Source organism: Alnus glutinosa, chromosome 1 (assembly GCF_958979055.1).
Source record: "Alnus glutinosa chromosome 1, dhAlnGlut1.1, whole genome shotgun sequence".
Classification (NCBI taxonomy): domain Eukaryota; kingdom Viridiplantae; phylum Streptophyta; class Magnoliopsida; order Fagales; family Betulaceae; genus Alnus; species Alnus glutinosa.
The window spans coordinates 25,161,267-25,179,145 of NC_084886.1; the positions used below are offsets into that span (position 1 = coordinate 25,161,267).

Below are 17,879 nucleotides of genomic sequence, written 5' to 3' on the forward strand. Positions count from 1 at the left end.
TCATTCCTCAGTAAGTACATCCATACTTACCCTCTTCCTCGTGTAGTCCTTAGACTTCTTTTCTGTATAAAAATCCATCCATACAATAATATACAAATCAATTATCTATCAAACAAATCATTGTTTATAGAACCTCATCTCTTTATATTTATTATTATCCATCACTTCATTATATTTGAGACGATCACTTACGATAATCGTAAAACCTTGGTTCATAATTTGATGACGAGGCTATATGACCAATACCACCAAATATGAACTTGAAGGATTAAAATATATCATAAGGACAATAAGAGTAAATACGATCAACTCATGAAGGTCGTAAGATCAGTCATGAGGACAGTGAAATTTAAATACGAAATATAAATACGATCAACTCATGAAAGTCATAAGATCAGTCATGAGGACAATGAATTTTAAATGCGAAATACAAATACGATCAACTTATGAAAGTCAAAAGATCAGTCATGAGGACAATGAAATATAAATACGAAATATAAATACGATCAACTCATGAAAGTCATAAGATCAGTCATGAGGACAATGAATTTAAATACGAAATATAAATACGATCAACTTATGAAAGTCATAAGATCAGTCATGAGGACAATGAAATGTAAAAGCAGTTTATATTACCCCTTTACTTTAATTCTTTTATCTCTTAAGCTTATTGAGTCTTTTAAACAATTCATAAAAAAGTAATGAAATCAAATAGTAAGGAAGAAGTGTCAAGATTTACTTACCAATTTGATTTGGAGAGAAAAAGAACTTCAAGAACACCGAAGTGGTTGTGTGGTAGAAGGAGAGAAAAAGGGAGAGAAAACCAAATCACAAAGCGTTCAAGGAAGTTGTCTAGGATTTGTGTGGAAAACAAGGAGCCTTGCATGCTTATTTATAGGAGGAAGGTAGGGGTATTTAGGTCCAAAATGTAATAAAAGAATTAGCTTATTGGATAATGTCTTGTAAATTTGGAATTTAGAATTTTCGTCCAACTAGAGGGCAGCCTACTCCGAGAATTATTTCAATGGTCAAACGTACTTCAATTGACGTGAAATTTTGAGGGTAGATAGAGGACTTCATGACAAACATTTTCTCTTTTTGGTTCGTCTCATTTTGAGTTCGTTTTGACGTAGTTTTGGTCAAGTCAAAGTTTCTGTCTATAAGGCCAAAATATCTTTTATCCACTTTCAGCGTTCACACTTGCTTTATTGATTTTTCCTCCTTTTCATGATTACTCTATTAGATATCCTATCCTTTCATCATTACTCTTGTTTTTTATACATAAATGTTTCTAGAAGCATGGAGATATTATTCTTGACAGTTTTTCGTTTAATATCGACAGTTGGGTTATTTAGGCTCGGGTCAAAAAGTCAACTGGTGGACTTTTTTACTAACTTTTTCCATTTGATAGATCTTTCTTTTGTAAGTACAACGGTCTTTGAATTATCTAAATCTGAGTTCGTTTGACTGGTTTTCGGTTCAATCAAAGTTTAAAGCTTAAATGTAACTTTTAAGTTTTTAAGGGTTTTTAGGTTTTGATCTTTTAATTTTTTGAAACAACTTAGGTTTGCTTATAAAAATATGTGGATATTGTCTCCTCAACAATATCAATGATTTCTTAAGAGCTTGAATTTACTGGGCGTTACAGGTAGTAGGCGGTACTGAAGTTCAATTTAGTCCCCATCGCACTCTGCAATCTGTCCCAAAACCTTGAAGTGAACCGTGGGTCATAATTTGACACAGTGGAGACAGGCACTCTGTGTAGCTTCACTATCTCACGTACATACAACTCAGCCAGCTTATCCAATCTATTCGTTACTTTGATGGGGAGGAAATGAGCACTCTTTGTCAATCTGTCAATAATCACCCATATAGCATCTTGCCCACTTGGTGCTTTTGGAAGACCAACAACGAAATCCATGGCAATTTGATCCCACTTCCACATAGGTACATCAAGCAGCTGAAATTCTCCAGCTGGTCTTTGATGTTCAGCTTTCACAAGCTAGCAAGAAGGATTTTGTGCAACATACTCAGCAATATCCCCTTTCATGCCACACCACCAAAACTTATTCTTCAGGTCTTGATTCATCTTGTTATTGCCTGGCTGAACAGTGTACCATGTCTGATGAGCCTCATCAAGAATGTCTATTTTTAACTCCGCATCATTATGAATGACTCTTCTTCCATTACCAGTCTTCAATATCCCATCCTCAGCCAGGTAGTACCTAGATGCTTCACCATGTCTAGCCCCATCAATAGTGTCTTGTAATTCAAGATCATTCTCTCGCGCTTTTCTAATTTTGTCATTACATAGAGGCTGAGTCACGAGAGCCTCCATAACCGAAGGTCCACCGGTCATTAACTCACTAATTCGCACAATGGCAAACTGCTGCAACATCTGTTCTATAAGCTCTTCAGGCTCGACCTCACCACCACAAGACTTCCTACTTAGAGCATCAACCACCACATTAGCTTTAACAGGATTGTAGAACATCTTGTTATCATAGTCCTTCAACACCTCCAGCCATCTGCGCTTACTCATGTTTGATGTGAATTTTAAATATACTCGCAAGTACACGAATCATTTGCAGTTAATGAATTGCAAGTACGAGGTCGATCCCATAGGGAATTGTGTTTTTGAAAACAAATTTATGACTAAATTAATCTAATCCTAACCTAGTTCCAAAAAATAAGAGATTGTTTTTGTGAAATCAAATGCATAAACAAAATTACTAGAGTGAATGTAATCAAAGTAAAATCTTAAGTATGTTTTACTTTTGCTTCAAACATTTATTCAAAACCATCCCATGTATCCATTCTTTACACAAATCACAAAAAAAAAAAAAATCCAATTTAAATCAAATCATCAAGTGTATTCGTAAATCACAGCAAGATATCCAATTTAAATCAAAACATCAATTGTATCCGTAGAATAAATCACAAGGGATATCCAATTAATTTAAACAAAGAAAACCAAGCACAAAAAATTTTATGAAACTATCTTAAATCATCAAATGTATCATTGAATCACAAAAGATATCCAAGAATTATTCCACAAAATTAAATTGAAGTAAAACAATTGGAAAATCATACTCGTTAAAATTGAAAAATATTACATCACATGAGAATAATGTTGCTAATCATAGGTGAGGCTTCATCCTCAACCTTAGTTGAGGGTTTAGCCTTTCATGACTAAAAATAACACGCTAACTTTAATTAAAAACATCAAAATAAAAACTTACAAAAAGAAAATGTTGCAAGACGAACGGAGCCTCGCGAACTACACGAAAATTTGCTCTCTAGCTTTACATACTTTTTCTTGAGGCTTAGAGGTCTATTTATAGGGAGAAAACAAACCCTAGAAGCCCTATAATTTCTAGTAAAATCGGAGGTTAGTCTTCTAGTTTGAGTGGGAGACTCAAAACTCAATCCAAGAAGGAAAAGGATTTCCAAATTCGTCCAAATTTGTGGTCTTTTATTACGGAACGATTTTGGCATATCAGACGTCTGAATTAGAGGAATCCTATTTCACAATGATTTGTAGGATTTTGAGTTAGCTTTCTAACACGGCTTGATTCACCTTAATCCAATACCTACGATGAAAGTTATGGTCAAAATACTATGATATGTGCAAAATCTGAAATTTAATTCAATCCAATTTTGACTCTAATTAGAGAAATTATGATTTAGTCCTCTCTTTGATTTAGTTGACATAACCACATCATCTAGGTCTTCTCAAAGTGTGCTTTCTTTAAAACTTTGTATTTTTCACCTTAAATCTATTATTTTCTCTCAATGACCTGCAAAATATTAAAATACCAAAGCTAACAAAAAACATTAGAAAATAACAAAACTAAAGGTTTAGTAAATGCAAATTAAGAGGTCAAAAAATGTAATATTTGGCACTCATCAAAGTTCAAGTCTCTTTGTGTGAAATTATATTTAAGGCTTTGATGATCAGTGTGAATTTCACACTTCTCACCATAGAGGTAATGTCTCCAAATCTTCAAAGCATACACAACTGCTGCCAACTCCAGGTCATGAGTAGGGTAGTTCTTCTCATGTTCTTTCAACTGTCTAGAGGCATAGGTCGCAACATGGCCTTGTTGCATAAGAACGCATCCCAACCCTTTCTTTGACACATCTGTGCATACAACATATCCAACAGATTCCATGGGTAGTGTAAGTACGGGTGCGGTCACAAGTCTTCGCTTCAACTCTTGGAAACTCTCTTCACACTCTACACTCCATATGAACGGGGCATTCTTCTTTGTGAGAGCGATGAGTGACCCTGACAGTGAGGAGAATTTCTCAATGAATCTTCTATAATACCCAGCCAGCCCCAAGAAACTATGGATCTCCCGAACATTTGTCTGTCTTTCCCATTCAACCACTGCCTTCACTTTGGCTGGATCAACTGCCAGTCCATTCTTGTTAACAACATGATGTAAGAAGGACACTTCTTCAAGCCAGAACTCACACTTCTTCAGTTTGGCAAACAACTTCTTTTCCCTCAGCTTTTCCATCACTATCCTCAGATGTTCTTCATGGTCGACACGATCAACTGAATAAACTAAAATATCATCTATAAATACCACCACAAAGAGTCCAAGTACTCATGGAATACTCGGTTCATCAAGTCCATAAACACTGATGGAGCATTAGTCAACCCTAATAGCATTACCAATAACTCATAATGGCCATAACTTATTCGGATTGTTGTTTTCGGTACATCTTCTTCTCGTCTTTCAACTGGTGGTACCCCGAAAGAAGGTCTATCTTCAAAAATACCGAAGCTCCCTTGAGTTGGTCAATCAAATCATCAATCCGGGGTAGAGGATACTTGTTCTTGATAGTCACCTTATTCAGCTCACGATAATCTATGCACATTCGCATAGAGCCATCCTTCTTCCATACAAACAATACTGGAGCTCCCCAAGGTGAAACACTAGGGCGAATGAACAACTCCTAGAGCTGCTCCTTCAATTCTCTCAATTCTGTTGGAGCCATACGGTAGGGCGCTTTGTGAATAGGCTGAGTTTTCGATACCAAATCAATAGAGAACTCGATTTCCCAATCCGAAGGCAACCCCACGACTTCAGAGAAAACATCTGGATAGTTACAAACCACCGGAATGTCTTCCAAGTTAGGCTGAGTTTCGGGTTTGGATTGAACATAAGCCAAATAAGCTTGTGCACCCTCTTTGACACTCTTTATTACTTGAACGGCTAAGGGAAGTGGCAGTGTACCATCTTCTATGACGACCATTTTTTTTTTTTTTTTTTTTTATAAACATACAAATGAGTCATCACAGTGGCATGACTATATGTCACTGAGCCAACTCATAGTACACATTCCTTAACATGTATCTGATATATCATAGTTACATAATATATGCAGCGGAATACAAATCTAACTGCGGAAGTCAACATCATAATCATAAATTGTCCATAACACAAAAGAGCCTATTAATGTCTATCTGTTTAAGGCTTAAGCATAAGTTATGCATACAAAAGAATGGCTACATCTACGTGTTACAAGTCATACAAAATACACAAAATGGACTATTCAAGTTTGACACCCCTACGACTCATGCGACGTGCTTAGCCGTAGTACTCCACTTAGTGTGCAACGAAGTCGTCCTTCGCATCATCAATACCTGCATCCAAAGAAGCTCCATCTATATTGTTGTGGTGGTAGCCACAACCGTATAGGTTAAAGTGTGAGTTCACCGTCTCAATAAGAAGTGCCGAGGCTTCAATAGTATAAAACTCACTAAGTATACAATCTACACAAACATAAATGCATGCAGGGTTCAACAGCGTTATTCACAAATTATTAAGTTCACACAACAACACATTATCGAGTACAAGTCACAGTGTTCATTACACATTTGTATACTATCACGGTTTTTACTAACAATATTCCACGCATACCATAAACAAAATTCCACGCATCTCACTAGTGCTAACACTTCAATGCTAGGCTTACCGTCAACACCACCCGTAAAGCTACGACCCCCAGGGCACATATCCCACATGAGCTAGCACTTCAATGCTAGGCTTACCATTAACATCGCCCATAAAGTTACGACCCGCAGGGTACACATCTCACGTGATATATATATGTTTAACATCATGTTATTCAATCCCCAATAATTCCCACATATCAATTTCAACCATCTTAACATAATTCTTAATTCAACACTTCACAACTCAATCGTCAATATATATATGTCTTTATCAAAATTTCATAACCATATACAACCAAGATTCATCAACATCCATTTATCCATACAATTTACAATCCAATATATCCCAACTCAATCACAAACAATTTTATCAACAATTTCCATAGTCATAAATACAACCAAACACTATCAATATCAACTTATCATTACAATTCCAATTCAATAACTCACAATTCAATTACATATATCATTACCAACAAATTCTATAATCATAAATGCAACCAAACACAACAATACGTAAATCTAATTTCCTAGGATTCCTTAATGAGTAGAATACTCACATTAGGCCGTTCGCACACTAATTCTGACGACTCTAAGTTCAACTCACAAAGCGCCACTAAAACACAATATAATGCACTAATTTAGCTTCGTTTTTATTAATTGCACTAAGTAGCACTTTGAATCACTCAAAGGTTATATCATAAATTACCCATAAGATTCTATGGTTTCTAAACACATACTCATAATTTGAAAATGCTAATCTAACTGCAATAATATTAACACGTGGGTATTCACTTAGGGTTAATCACATAAAACACTACTTAAATAATTATACCCAAAAATTAGGGTTAGAGAAATCTTAGCCAAAGTTCACCAAACCAAAATCTAATATTTGGGTAGCCTCAAGCAACCTCCTAGTAGCCCAATACCGAAAGAACAATAGGATTAAACTCACATTTTATGAGATTTTACCCAAAAACCCAAAAATATAAATTTAGCAATTTACCTCTAAACAATCGGTCAAAACGTATATCCACACATGAGATTAGGAACTTAGATCTTCGTAGATTTGAGAGAAGCATTAAAACTCTCCTCCCTTTTTTTTTTTTTTTTTTTTTTTTTTTTTTTTTCCATAGAGAAGGGCAGTGCGCCTTTCTCTTCTTTTCTTTTTTTTTTTTTTTTCTTTAGGGTGAGGCGAACTGGCGCCTCACCATCTTTTTAACTTTTGTTTTTAATGGTTTTTTTATATATATATATTTCTTTTGAGGAGGGCCGAGTGGCCCTCCTTCTTTTCTTCACGTGGGGCGTAGGTGTGCGCCCCACCTGCTTTGAATGAAGGGCCGTTTGCTAGCCAAACACAAACATGCGAGGAATTCAAGAAACTAGAATTAGTCAAGTTAAGCATCAATATATGAATTGTAGCAAGACAAATTAAAAAACTTAAAGAGACATGATTAGGGCTTCAATTGAGCCTTAAATAAAGTATTAGTTATACAAAATTTGGATGGAAATCATCTTCATAAGAAAATAATAAAGGAAAAGAAAAATTAGAGAAAACCTCATTCTTGAATAGCTTTTGATTCTTCCCTAAAGCTTGCGTGTGTGTTTTTTTTTCAAAGGTTGGAGGCCTATTTATAGGGATTAAAAAATATCTAGAATCCCTAAGAATACTAGAAAATCGGAGGTCAGTATCCTAGTTTGAGTAGGAGATTGAAAATCCAATCCAAGAAGGAAAAATATTCCAAATTCGTCTAGATTTGTGGGCTTTTATTGCGGGACGATTTTGGCATAGTAAACTTCTGAATTAGAAAAAACCTATTTCAAACTTATTTATTTCTTTTTGTATTATCTTTCTAACACCGCTAATTTGACTGCAATCCAATACTCGAGAAAAAAGTTATGATTAAAATATTGAGATGTGCTTCTGGATTCGTTCAAAAAATAATGGATTTTGCCGACTTCTCTTTTCTTAAATTCAAAATTGATTTGGAGTTGAATTTTTTCAAAAGTGAGTTAGCCGAGTTCGTTCTAATCTTGATATTTGATGGATTTTCTTTCAAAACCTGTAAAATACAAGAAAAACAAAAACATTACTTAATATCAAACTATAACAAAACTAAGAGATTAACATATGTAAATTAAAGGGCTTGAATGTGCAACATTCGGCGGTTATCACTCATGACCAAAAACATTCTTCCCTTTATCCAAACAAACAATATGAGTCTTGAAAATTTTAGGCTTAACAAAAACAGTTTTGGAGTAGAAGCAACATGTGAAGAAGATGCAGCAAATTTATCAAATCCTAAGCCAAATTTATTAGATGAGCACTTTTGACCTTTTAACATTTGAACAAATTTATCACCAGAAAATTTTTCCAATTGCATTTGTAATTCAATCAATTAATCTTCTAGACACTTAATCTTTTCTTTTCAATCAATTTGCTTCTTTCAATTTCAAAATTATTAAGCCGTTTAACACATTGTTTGTTTACCTCTCTTAACTTATAAAATTTTACATGCAATTTATTATAAACCCTCTGAAGCTCATTTCGTTCATCTTTTGAACCACTATTTTCAGAATAGTAGTTATAAGATTCATGTGGACTATCATATGAAGTAACAAAAGGTAAATAATTTGAGTCCTTACCTGGAGTCTCATCACAGTCAGAATCACTTAAAGTAGTATTAAAAGCTTTACCTTTGGACTACTTCAGATTTCCACAATCAACATGAATATGACCATAACCTAAACATTCAAAACACCTAGGACCACGTGGATCCTTTTTGTCAGTTTCAAATTTTTCTTGATCAGTTCCTTTGGAATCTCCCTTAGAGTTTTTAAAAATTTTAGCATTCTTGTTCCTAAATTTTTGTTACTAGAATTCATCAATTTCATAAAATTTCTAGGAAACATGGCTAATCCATCCTCATCTTCAGAATCCTCATCAAAGGATTTTTCAGATTTTTCTCTAGCAGTCTCGATAGCAATGGATTTAGTTTTCCTAAGGGGAGGCAAAGAAAATTCATAAGTTTGAAGAGAGCCAACAAGTTCTTCAATTTTCATATTATCAAGTTCTTTGCTTTCCGCAATAATAGTAACCTTTATCCTAAACCTTTTCGGTAGAGATCTCAAAATCTTTTTAATGAGTTGAGCATCAAAAATTTTCTTTTCAAGATTAATAATAGAATTTCATAAATCACTTATCTTGGTATAAAAATCATTAAAAGATTATTCTTCCAACATTTTAATTCCTTCAAATTGAGAAACCAACATTTAAAGTTTTGCAGATTTTACAAGATGAGTATCATCATATGTGGTTTCTAGGATCTTTCATGCTTCCTTAGCAATTTCACAATGAGAAATTCGTGAGGATTCTGATGGTGAAATCGCTTGGCATATAGTATTCATGGCTTTGTCATTCACAACATGATTGCATCTTTAAGGAATAGTCCAATCAGCAATTGCTGTCTCTGGTGGAATCCATCCAGTTTCAACAATTTGCCAAGAGTCTATTGATTTTAGAAAAACTCTCATGCGTGTTTTCCAATAGCTTTAATTGGATCCATCAAAGAAAGGAACATAATTTAGAGGAAAAGACATAACAAGAGGAGTTTGGGATCACACTTAGGAAATTAATCCAAAAAAAGTGAACCCGCTCTGATACCAATTGAAAATAAATTTAGACTCCTAAATAACCTCAATCAAACAATTAACCAAATATGTAAAGCAGTAAAAATAATTAACACAGATATTTGGTTACAAAGTGAAAACTTTTTGCACCAAAGAGAAAAACTTCTTCGGGATAACCAAACCCAAAAAATCAATTATCAAAAGAAATAGCTAATTACAATAAGTTCGTACTCACAACCATTTACAGTAGTCACTTTCTTGAATTCTAACAAGCGCCTACTTGTCTGCCTCTTTCCCAGACCCTTTTGAAGAGTTCTTCTATTGACTTCCTTAACTAGAGCTCCTCTCCAGTTAGACTTCAACGGTTGAATGGTTGCAACAATTACAACCAAAAACTCCAAGAGAAATATATATAAACGTTTATGCCTAATAAACCTTCTCTTAGCACAATATAATTCTCTATTAGAATTTTTAAAGAAACATTGCCTAGAAGCCCTTTTAAATAGGCTCTGAAAATCTTAAAACAAGTCAGAAACGGATTTCTAGCCGGTGGTGTCCGTACAGGTCAACGGATGTTCAGACATCTATTGGTAAGTGAATATTTTGCTAAAGCGTGTCCGGACAAGCAACCTTAGTGTCCAGACATCTGCATGGAAAATCTTCTCTGTCCGCAATTCTTCATTTCTGGGTCCGAGCATCTTGCAAATAGGAACTTTTTGGAACTTACGTCCGCTTGGCTGTCCAGACATGTATGAGACAGGACCTTTCTGTTACTCGTGTCTGCTAGGCTATCTGGACATGTAGGGGACACATACTTTCTATAACTTGTGTTCAGACACGGCTGGAGGCTGTCCAGGCATGCGGCAGGGAAATCTAAATTTTGGAACAAAAAGATATTCAAAATATTTTCCAAATCAGTGCACATTCCTTTCTTGATTAATATTCTTCGATACTTTCCTTGTTCATCTCTTGCATTTCTTGATTAATATTTTTATAATATTTCTTCTACTTCGGCTCTTTCCTTTCTTGAACAATATTCTTGCAAGATTATTCTGAAAGTCTTTTGAGTAATTTGTCTCAATATGGTAACCTTTTTGTCAACAAAATTTAGCCAATAATAAAAGCAAACTTATTGGCTACATTGTTATCTCTTTATGTGGGGACTCACAATAGTGCACACAATTGTAAGTTATGTGGGGACAACTGAGGGTTCATTTGAGATTGTGATTTCGTAGACAAAAATTACGATTTTAAACCAAATCGCAAAAAATGAACCATTTAAAAATTTTGTTTTAAAAAAAATTGCAATTTGAAAATACAGAAAACAACTTTTTCAAGTCGCAAGGATTAGGTAATTTTTTTAAAATGCATAATTGTAAAGGCAAACCTACGATTCTAAATGCCAAATTATGATTTTGCCAAACGCTTAACTGTATTTTTAAAATTCACTTTTTCAAATCACACATTTTAAAATCTCTATTTTTAAATTGCACTTTCTAAAATGGCAAACCCAAACAGACCTTGAAGAAATTAACACTAGGTGTGACAAATAAATTTTAAGTTACATCTATATATTTTAGGTGATAATTAAATTTTGTTTAATTATCTATTAATTGCCTTAGTAATATTTTTTTAACATTTTTAATTAATTTTGTATTAAATTTAGGCATTTTTTTTTCATTTATCAAAAACAAAAAAAATTCTCGACCCCTTGAATCAAAATCCTGACTCGCTACTTACCATAACTGCTACTAACCTTTTTATTAGTAGGGATATTTTGAACTTTTAGCGGCTATTTGTCTGCCGCGCATAAAGGTCTATTTTCTTGTAGTGCTCAAGAGAAATTAGGTTGATAGCACTAATCACATGACTAATGATATTTGTACACAGACATAATGTGTATACAAATAACACTTCTCCTAATCCCATACCTCATAACATAGGACGTGATTAGTGGTTTGACTTATTGTGGCGGCAGGATTTATGCAAATAAATAAATTTTCTGTCCGTTATGAGATTAAAAAAATAGGTTCATTATGTCTCATCTAGTGTTTATTAGAATTCGAATCAATTATTCTTAAGACAGTTAGAATCTGGGATTTTCTCTTTCTGGTCAGACCCACCCAACTGGCGACGTGAACCACGTACGCAAGTCAGAAAAATAAACTGATATTTCTTTTTTATTTTCTTTAAAACCAAATATATTAATGATCTGCAGCTTCTATTCATTTGTAATTAGATGACTTGCTTGACTTTGTAAACATATTTTATACTTTTAATCTTTTATTATTTTTATTTATAAGTAAAAAAAAAAAAGAAAGAATAAAAGATTAAAAGTATAAAATATGGTTATCTTTCGTAAGGGACTATCCTTTATCAAAAGTCAAATACATCAGTTCGCTTCATGTTCAAGTTCGATCTCTCTTTCTGAATTTTTCTTTTTAATTGCGTATTTCTTTTCTTTTATTTTTTATTTTTGTTTCTAGGCAAGCGTGTATTTCTATCACACCTAATGATTAGTGATTGTCTGCTGTTGTACATTACATATAATAATTTTTTTATTTTTTATTTTTTCTGGTTTGTTTATGAAATTGATGGCGTATTTTTTGTGCTTACTCCCATTAAAGGTAAATAATCTGTTACTGCATTTTTTAAAAAATCAGTTGGTGAATTTACGGGAAGAAAAAGAATAAGAGTTTTACAAGTAATCTACGCTCTATAAAACGGTGTACCTGATTCATGATTCTTCGTATCTCTTAAGAACACGGTATACTTTTTATGTACATTTTATATATTTTCATACAATCAAGTTTTAAATTTATCATTGAGTTTGTCAAACCCAATATAAATTTCATAAATCTAATAATAAATTTAAAAATAAGATGTGTAAAAGACGTAGAGGTAACGTAGAAATATCATTTGATCATATATATATATATATATATATATACATACAAAATCCTTAGACAACTTGAAGAAGTTGACACAAGTAATTAATACGCATTTCGTTTTGTTTCATTAAAGAAATGGGATTATTCAATAAATTAATCAGATGAAATAATGCGGTCAATTGCTAGAAATTAAATATATATATTGAGAATATGTGTTAGAGTTGTATCCAACACCCCCCCCCCCCCCCCCCCCCCCCCCCCCCCTCTTTTTTTTTTTTTGGCGATATCATCTACCCTAATTGTTTCCGCATTGTGAATATATATAACTTTTGAAATAATGTGTGGTAAGTTGAGTATCAAACTGAACAAGCCACTTGCAGCCTGACTGCCGAGGAGGAGGAAGAAATGGTCCGAGGTCACTTCATCAGTCTTGCACGTTAGGTTTCTGGGTGCATGCTTAGGTCATTCGTGAAGTATTTCTGCCTCTTACAATGCTTATATATACATGCATCTTTAGTTCCCGGGTAACTATTTATTTTTCTGTGTGTTCTAAGACAAAGAAGAGAAAAGAGACAGTGAAGGAGAAAAAAAGGATGTCTTCTCTAGAGGAAGGGAGATCGCTCTCGGAAAATGGTTCTCTACAGGTTATAACTACTCTGCGTTTGTGTGTGTGCGTGCGCCCCCGTCCAATGATATTTCTCTGAACTTAATTGGGTGAATTCAGTTCATAATTTTAGGAGTTGCTATCTCAACTAGTGCTTCCTCTATCTGGTAGGTAGAATAGGATGTTTTCATGATACCTTAAATTTGGTAAAGTCCATTAAATCTTACCTTTTATAATAGACTCCTTAAGAGAAAAGATTTGCTTAAAGCTTATAAAACCCACAACCTAAGTATACATTGATAATGTGAGACTCTTAACACTTTTCCTTACGTGTGGCACTATTTGTTAAGAGTCCCATAATGTCAAGGTATACTTGTGCAGTAGGCTTTATAAGCCTTAAGCAAACCAAGTGAATGTAAACTAACCAACGTAGATCACTTTAAGAAAATTTACAGAAAATCAACATTTCTTTTTTGCCAGATCGACTAGGAAAAGCGACATTTTAGTCTGTACTAAACAATTTTTTTTTTTTTCCTTATCTTTATATTTATTGTTGTGACAATATTGCCAGTAGGTCGTGCGAGCTTGTATCTCATTTAATATTTTAAAAGAAACCATAAGTCCTGTTACTTTTAAGTTAGAATATTATTGAACTTGGTCACTTCAGCCACTGTCGTCCTTGGGCTTCTCTTAAACTATTTCTTTCATTTATATATATATTTTCCAACTTCCAGCTTTTTTGGGCTTATAAACGAAGGCATCCTTCTTAAGATAAATTGTAGGGGGAAAAAAAAAAAAAAAAACTAGGTTACTTTGTCTCATCAAGAGTTTAATTTGGAAGCCCTGCTACATGCAGTTCCAACCTGATGAGTTGTTATTCTAATTAAAGGTAATTAAAAGCTTAAACCATGTTTTACTGTAATTACCTGAAATGCGTATGGATATATAGCATCCTTTTTTGACTGGGTAGGGATTGTCCATAAATATATGGAGTACTCCTTGGTTCCACATTAAGATAACTTCTAGCAGTTCACCCTTTATCTAAACATAGCTATAGCTTAATATTTTTAAGTTCATTACAAGCATGCCTTTATTTTCTTTGTTAAAATTGTGTTTTCAAATTATTATTTTATTTATTTATTTATTTTACTTGTAATGATTCTATAATGGGACTAGTATCTTCGGTTAGTTTACCCAATATGATGTTTTACTGTTTTGCTGCATGTATTATATATTCACAGAATGAAGGCAATGGACTCTACACAGGAGACGGCTCAGTTGACTTTAAAGGGAAGCCTGTTCTAAAAAAGAATACTGGACTGTGGAAAGCATGCCCCTTTATTCTAGGTGACCAATATATTGTTTTATACAGTGCTCTCTCCCTTCACCCTCATGTCTGCCATAAGTTATTTTGTTTTTTTTTAACAGTTGGGAATTATATTAAGTACAGGTTTTGGATGCTGTGAACGTTTGGCATACTATGGGATTGCCAGTAATCTTGTTAATTACCTTACCAATAGACTACACGAAGCAAATGTTTCTGCTGCAAGAAATGTTAACAATTGGCAAGGCACTTGCTATTTTATACCCCTCGTTGGTGGTGTTATCGCCGATACTTTCTTGGGAAGATATTGGACTGTTGGTGTGTTCTCCGCAATTTACTTATTGGTAAGCATAGGATGAACCATCATTTCCTATTTTTTTGATGAGGTTAAGGCAAACAACGGTGTTGCCATATTTTCTACCTGTCATCTGCATTGATTGCATCTTTGTACATGCCCTATAATTATATATGTACATTATTGACATGCTGGATGATTTTTGTTCTGCATAGGGAATGTGTACATTGACACTTTCGGCATCAGTTTCTGCATTGAAGCCTGCGGATTGTGTGGGTTCTGTATGCCCTTCAGCTTCTCCACCTCAGTATGCAGTATTCTTCATTGGACTCTATCTTATTGCACTGGGGACTGGAGGAGTCAAACCTTGTATTTGGCCTTTTGGACCAGATCAATTTGATGATACCGACCCCAAGGAAAAGGGAAAGAAGGGAGCCTTCTTCAACTGGTTTTACTTTTCTAACAACCTAGGCGCTCTTGTGTCGAGTAGTTTTCTGGTGTGGGTTCAAGACAATGCTGGTTGGGGTATAGGATTTGGCATTCCTTCAGTATTTATGGCCATTGCTATTGCCAGTTTCTTTTCAGGGACTCCCTTCTATAGATTTCAAAAACCAGGGGGAAGCCCTCTCAAAAGAATTTGCCAGGTTTTGGTTGCATCCTTCCATAAGTGGAAGCTGGAGGTCCCCAAGGATACTAGTCTCCTGTATGAAACCCAGAATGAAAGCTCTGCAATTAAAGGAAGTCGTAAACTGGAGCACAGTGATGGACTGAAGTAAGTTTCTTCTTCATTACGCTAGCTTTATTGGTTTGCTTGGTTAGTACAAAACGTTCCTACAATTTTCATAGCTTTCAAAAATCACTGACGACTTTCTTTGCTGTAGGTTACTTGATAAAGCAGCTGTGGTATCAGATTCTGAGATGAACGACCCGAACTCATCCAGTCCATGGAGGCTTTGCTCTGTAACACAGGTGGAGGAATTGAAAATCCTGACCCGCATGTTTCCAATCTGGTCAACAGGAATTGTGTTTTCTGCTGTTTACGCCCAAATGTCTACACTGTTTGTTGAACAGGGGAAGACGATGGACAAAGCAATGGGTTCTAATTTCAACATTCCTCCAGCATCTTTATCAATCTTTGCCATCATCAGTATCATTATTTGGATCCCCATCTACGATAGAGTACTTGTTCCAATTGCAAGGAAGTTTACAGGAAAGCAGAAGGGCATCTCGGAGCTGCAGCGAATGGGAATTGGGCTCTTCATTTCCATCCTAAGCATGTCAGCTGCTGCTCTAGTAGAGATTAAACGATTGCATCTTGCAAGAGAGCTTGGTTTGGTTCACAAAAAGGTTACTCTCCCATTTAGTATTTTTTGGCAAATACCCCAATACTTCTTGTTGGGCGCCGCAGAGGTATTCACATTCATTGGGCAGCATGAGTTCTTCTATGAGCACGCCCCAGATGCCATGCGGAGTCTATGCAGTGCATTGTCACTTCTGACAAATTCACTGGGGAATTATCTCAGCTCTTTGATTCTTACTATTGTTACTTCTTACACCACAAAGGGCGGGAAGGTTGGATGGATACCAAATAACCTGAATGAGGGCCATATTGATTATTTTTTCTGGCTTTTAGCTGGACTCAGCTTCTTAAACTTGCTCGTCTATATAGTTTGTGCCATCAACTACAAACAGAAGAAGACTTCTTCTCCTTAAGCTTCCCTCGAGGCTCCATGCGTCAAGTGTGTTTTGTTTTCTGTGTTTAGGAGTGTTTTGTGTTTGAATCGGGGGATGATATTATTGTTATGGCCGGAAGGAAATAAGTCCAAAACTCTGTATTAATTGTAAAATTACCTTCTAAAGTTATATGGAAATTGATTGCTTGTAATTAAAGTCTCACATTTTCTTTCTAATTTTAACTGTCAACATAAAATAATTACCGTCAAGTACTTGTCTGAGAAGCAAAATAGCGATCAGTGAGAAATAGCTAGCGCAAGAAACTGTTAGACTATCCCCAACAAGCTGCCTATTACAAATTTTTCTCCAAATTTGAAAAATATCTTCAAAAAGCATTGTTCGATAAGTTCTCTATCATTTCTCTAATTACTCTCTTGTTAGAGTCTCATTCCATGTAATGTCCAAGACATTTTGTAGTAATTATAACATGAAATTTGAGTTAATAATTAATTAAAGTTAATTTAGTGTCTTTAAAATGCAAGATAATATTTTTAGGTTTAAAGAAAAAAAATTACAAAAGAAATTAAAGAATAAAATAAAATAAAGAAAAGAAAAGAATTAAAGAATTTAAATAAGAAAAGAGAAAGAAAATGGAAAAATATAAATAATAGAAAAAGAAAGGAAATAAAAATAGAAATAAGAAAATAAAAGAAAAAGCAAAAAAAAAAAAAAAAAAAAGCATGATGTCAGGCGCTGACTAGCGCCCCACATCACGTGATGTGTCCCAAAATGGGGCGCATCACTAAAACAATGAAGGGCCGAATGGGTTTTGGTTTGGTGAATTTTTGGTGAGTTTCTTCGAATCCTAACGGTTGGGTATTTGATTTTAATGGTATTTTTATGTGATTAACCCTTAGTAAATGTTATTGGGTTAATAATATTGTGGTTGAAGTAGTGTTTTGTAAATTGATGGGTTAAATTAATTTGGGATTTTAAAGTGTTTAAAACCTAGAATGTTAATTTGTGGATTAATTGTGGTTATAGTGATGATTAATCCCAAATTAGCTATGGGGTTTTGTAAAAATAAGTATTTATGCATTACGTTCTAATGTTAGTAAAAATAAATAATTATGGGTATTTAGTTTAAATAATATTTGTGAAGTTAACCCTAAGATTTTCTTATGCGTTAATGTTATTTTAAATACGGTAGTGTTTTATGTGACTAGGTTAATGAAAATAATTTATGGATTAGTGGAAATAATGGTGAGTTAGTAATTAATGTTATAGGTAAATATTTAAATGGTGATTTTAATATCTAACTCTTAGTAAATACTTTGGGTTAGTATTATTTGAGTTTAGTTAGTGTCCAAGATTTATGGGTAGACGTTTGGGACCCTTAAAATTATTATGGGTTTTTCAACGGTTAGCCTTGAGCGATTCATGTGCTAATTAGGGTGTTAAATTATTTAGAGTGCTAAATGGTGCAATGT

At 34.2% G+C, this 17,879-nt stretch overlaps 1 protein-coding gene across 1 annotated transcript; it reads left to right on the plus strand.

Moving 5' to 3' along the window:
* The first annotated feature begins 12,985 nt into the window (after positions 1-12,985).
* LOC133858722 (protein NRT1/ PTR FAMILY 8.3-like) lies at positions 12,986-16,617 on the plus strand. Its single transcript, XM_062294191.1, has 5 exons — positions 12,986-13,136; positions 14,338-14,443; positions 14,547-14,764; positions 14,931-15,487; positions 15,597-16,617. The coding sequence occupies exons 1-5, from the start codon at positions 13,086-13,088 to the stop codon at positions 16,426-16,428; spliced, it is 1,764 nt and encodes a 587-aa protein (XP_062150175.1). The 5' UTR covers positions 12,986-13,085; the 3' UTR covers positions 16,429-16,617.
* The last annotated feature ends 1,262 nt before the right edge of the window (positions 16,618-17,879 follow it).

Coding starts and splice junctions, on each gene's coding strand:
- LOC133858722 (XM_062294191.1), top strand. CDS start 13,086: ATGTCTTCTCTAGAGGAAGGGAGATCGCTCTCGGAAAATGGTTCTCTA. Junction 14,444..14,546: donor AGCATGCCCCTTTATTCTAG/GTGACCAATATA, acceptor TATTAAGTACAG/GTTTTGGATGCTGTGAACGT. Junction 15,488..15,596: donor GAGCACAGTGATGGACTGAA/GTAAGTTTCTTC, acceptor TCTTTGCTGTAG/GTTACTTGATAAAGCAGCTG.